At 52.7% G+C, this 4,292-nt stretch overlaps 1 protein-coding gene across 1 annotated transcript; it reads right to left on the bottom strand.

Moving 5' to 3' along the window:
• Positions 1-1,685: 1,685 nt before the first annotated feature.
• On the bottom strand, positions 1,686-4,066 carry LOC122546539 (amiloride-sensitive amine oxidase [copper-containing]-like; the record flags this gene model as incomplete). Its single annotated transcript, XM_043685230.1, has 2 exons — positions 1,686-2,602; positions 3,761-4,066. Coding segments are annotated over 2 exons (576 nt in total), but the record flags the coding sequence as incomplete, so codon positions are not given.
• Between the last annotated feature and the right edge of the window lie 226 nt (positions 4,067-4,292).

The following is a 4,292-nucleotide window of genomic DNA, read 5'->3' on the forward strand; positions in this document are numbered from 1 at the left end:
TGCAGTAGACAAATGATTAAGGTGAGAGGTAGTGTCAACACCTACAATTAAAGCTTACAAAAATAAAATTAACCATTCTCTTTAACTTTACCAATTCTGAATGTTTCAGACCCTTATCCTCTTCCCTAACAGGTGCAGCTTTTGATAGTTGATAGATTCACGACTTGATCTTTGACCAATCAGGGACTGGACGGTAAATCAGTCATGATCGTCTCAAATGGCAAAGCAGGTTTGAGGGGCCGAATGGACAACTTCCATCTCTTGTCTTTTGTTTGTTCAGAAAACACCCCTCCCCAGCCGGGATATTGTCCAGAGCTTGTTGCATTTGAACATGGACCGTTTCAGTGTCCGAGGAGTCACTGCCGGTTCTGCATGTTGTGTGATCATTGGGGAACATCCCTATTTCTGACCTTACGGTGGAGGGAAGGTGATTGATGAAGCAGCTGAAGATGGTTGGGCCGAGGGCGCTCCCCCGAGAGACTCCCGCTGAGATGTCCTGGAGCTGAGATGACTGATGTCCAACAACCACAACCACCTTCCCATATACAGACTCAAACCTGTGAGTCAGTGAGCAGATTATTGTGATACAGTCAGACGGGAAGCTGCTGGGTCAGACACTGAGTAACGTGGGCACACTTCCGAGGTTTATTCATAATTCAACAAAATCATTCTTCCTCAGTGTAACAAACACAGTCAGTGGTTTGTTTATTATCAGGGATTATAAACACTTTAATTCTCAAAACACTTTAAAACAAGAGCAAATGGAGCACTCTGATCATTTCACAGCGCGGGGGAGGGGGGTGGGAGCAGGCCCTTTAATGCAATCAGACATTCCGTCCCTTCAGGAGCAAGGTTCAAATCACACAACACCCACGTTACAGTCCAACCCCACGTTACAGTCCAACCCCACGTTACAGTCTAACCCCACGTTACAGTCTAACCCCACGTTACAGTCCAACCCCACGTTACAATCTAACCCCACGTTACAGTCCAACCCCACGTTACAATCTAACCCCACGTTACAGTCCAACCCCAGGGAACAGTCCAACCCCAGGGTAGAGTCCAACCCCAGGGAACAGTCCAACCCCAGGGAACAGTCCAACATCAGGTTACAGTCCAACCCCAGGGTATGGTCCACTGACAGGTGTATAACCTGGGGTTGTGTGATTTTTAATTTCTGCCCAACACCAGCTCCTCCCCATCTTGGCTCCCTTTTGGAGCAGAAAGAGGAGTTGTCTCTTTAAGGCCTTCCCTGATGCTGCACTCCGTTATGATGAGAACATGGTGGATTGTCGATATTTGTCATATCCTTGATCACTTGGCAGTGAGTTCCTGAGGGGAGACCAGTCTGTGCGTGTGAGTGGGTGTGCGTGAGCGTGTGCGAGTGTATGTGTGAGACTGTGTGTGAGACTGCGGGTGTGTGTGAGCGGTGTGCGTGCGTGTGCCTGTGCGTGCGCGTGTCTGTGCGTGCGTGTGCCTGTGCATGCGTGTGTCTTTGCGTGCGCCTGTGCGTGCGTGTGTCTGTACGTGCGTGTGCCTGTGTGTGTGCCTGTGTGTGCGTGTGCCTGTGTGTGTGCCTGTGCGTGTGCCTGTGTGTGCGTGTGCCTGTGTGTGCGTGTGCCTGTGTGTGCGTGTGCCTGTGTGTGCGTGTGCCTGTGCGTGCGTATGTCTGTGCGTGCGTGTGTCTGTGCGTGCGTGTGCCTGTGCGTGTGCCTGTGCGTGTGCCTGTGCGTGTGCCTGTGCGTGTGTGCATGTGTGAGTTTGGGGATCAATAGGCGCAGAGTTTGGAACTGCAGAATCAGACTCTATGATGAGGCAAATACTGAGATGCAGCACCGACAGCGTGGGGTCAGGAACAGGAACAACATGGGCTTGCGCTGATAGACGTAGAGCACCCTGTTGTGACAGCTCTGTCTATGCCCTCTGTCAGCACCTGGCCCTGGGGTAGTTCATAATCAGAGCAGGAGCTGTCCCAAGGCAGGGTGATCACTCGGCTGAGGGAGTGAAAGTGGGTCCATGTTAAACTCCCAAAGGGGAGGGCGAGAGTTGGAGAGGGAGTGGGGCAGAACAGACGCTGGGATGGGCAAGTTCAGTAAATATGGAGGGACCGGAGAAATAGAGATGGTTCTCCTGGATGTGAGGAGGTGCTGGGGAGATTCCTGAAGGGCTTTGATTGTGTTAATAAGAAACTGTTCAGGAATTAGACTGAACACAGAGCCATAGAAAGCTTCAGATTAGAAAGGAGGCCATTTGGCCCCAGTGGGTTAGCAGGACGGTGTAACGCCTTGTCTGGGTTTTACAGATGACCATTCCATGCTCCCACTCTGGCAGGTTAGTCAGGTAAGTAGCTGCCGTTATAGGTTAAGGGCCTTTCTGACAGGCAAATGTCAGGGGAGCTCAGTGTCCATCTCTGAATCTTCACCTTGGACTGACCATCGGGCCGTACAATCACCGTGCTCCGTGAGCCCACAGAGGGGTCCTCCTGGAAGAAGTTGAATGGCCGCAGGAAGAACCCGGCGGCGTTGCCGGGCGTGCTGGTGTTGGGTATATCCTCCGAATGTGGAATGTGTAGGAAGCCAACAGTCACCCAGGCAACCAGGTCCTACAACAGGCAGAAAGAGACTGTCCTCAACAGCTCGCTGCTCGGGAACCACCCCCCGAGGAAACTCTCTCCCACGATTGGTCACTGCCAGCAGAGCCCTGTCCCAGCCCGGCCCTGATTGGCTGTGATCCTCACTATCCCAGCCCAGCTCTGATTGGCTGTGATCCACAAGCTATCCCAGCCCGGCCCTGATTGGCTGTGATCCTCACTATCCCAGCCCAGCTCTGATTGGCTGTGATCCACAAGCTATCCCAGCCCAGCTCTGATTGGCTGTGAGCCTCACAATCCCAGCCCGGCCCTGATTGGCTGTGATCCTCACTATCCCAGCCCAGCTCTGATTGGCTGTGATCCACGAGCTATCCCAGCCCGCTCTGATTGGCTATGATCCTCATTATCCCAGCCCGGCCCTGATTGGCTGTGATCCTCACTATCCCAGCCCAGCTCTGATTGGCTGTGATCCACAAGCTATCCCAGCCCAGCTCTGATTGGCTATGATCCTCATTATCCCAGCCCGGCCCTGATTGGCTGTGATCCTCACTATCCTAGCCCAGCTCTGATTGGCTGTGATCCACAAGCTATCCCAGCCCAGCTCTGATTGGCTATGATCCTCATTATCCCAGCCCGGCCCTGATTGGCTGTGATCCTCACTATCCTAGCCCGGCTCTGATTGGCTATGATCCTCATTATCCCAGCCCGGCCCTGATTGGCTGTGATCCTCACTATCCTAGCCCGGCTCTGATTGGCTGTGAGCCTTACTATCCCAGCCTGGCTCTGATTGGCTGTGAGCCTTACTATCCCAGCCTGGCTCTGATTGGCTGTGATCCTCACTATCCTAGCCCTGCTCTGATTGGCTGTGATCCTCACTATCCTCGCCTGGCTCTGATTGGCTGTGAGCCTTACTATCCCAGCCTGGCTCTGATTGGCTGTGATCCTCACTATCCTAGCCCGGCTCTGATTGGCTGTGATCCTCACTATCCCAGCCCGGCTCTGATTGGCTGTGATCCACAAGCTATCCAAACCCAGCTCTGATTGGCTGTGATCCTCACTATCCTAGCCCGGCTCTGATTGGCTGTGAGTCTCACTATCCCAGCCTGGCTCTGATTGGCTGTGATCCTCACTATCCCAGCCCGGCCCTGATTGGCTGCGATCCTCATGTACCTGAGAGGTGATGTTTTCATTGTTGTGGATGAAGTTCTCGAAGGTGACTGTTGGATCCCATGGGTCATTCTGAAGATAAATACTGCTGCTGGTCTCCTCCCTGTCTCGGAAGCGAGTCACAGCCAACTGGTACCTAGCAACAGAAACGCAGGCATCATTCTGCAGAAATCTCAGCACATTTCCAATCAGCTCAGAAACCTGGACTGGTTTTACAAGCTGCGATCCATCTTCAGAGAGACTTGTGTTTACTGAGTTTGGAGAAGATTTGTAGCTCAGGTTGAGGTTTACTGAACTGACCGAGCAAACCTACATCCAGAACTTGTGTTTACTGCTAAAGGTCTCACACGACATTAATGAGAAGCTACACCAAGCACTTAGAAAAACAAATGGATAGAATCACAGAGGCCTGTGACAGCCCAGTGGGTCACAAACACAAACCTGACTGATAGAAGCCCATTCCCCAGCCCAGGGCCCCCAGCCCAGGGCCCCCAGCCCAGGGCCCGCGAGTGCACATCGAAATCCTCCTTCAATA

Source organism: Chiloscyllium plagiosum, unplaced genomic scaffold, assembly GCF_004010195.1.
Source record: "Chiloscyllium plagiosum isolate BGI_BamShark_2017 unplaced genomic scaffold, ASM401019v2 scaf_21213, whole genome shotgun sequence".
Lineage (NCBI taxonomy): Eukaryota > Metazoa > Chordata > Chondrichthyes > Orectolobiformes > Hemiscylliidae > Chiloscyllium > Chiloscyllium plagiosum.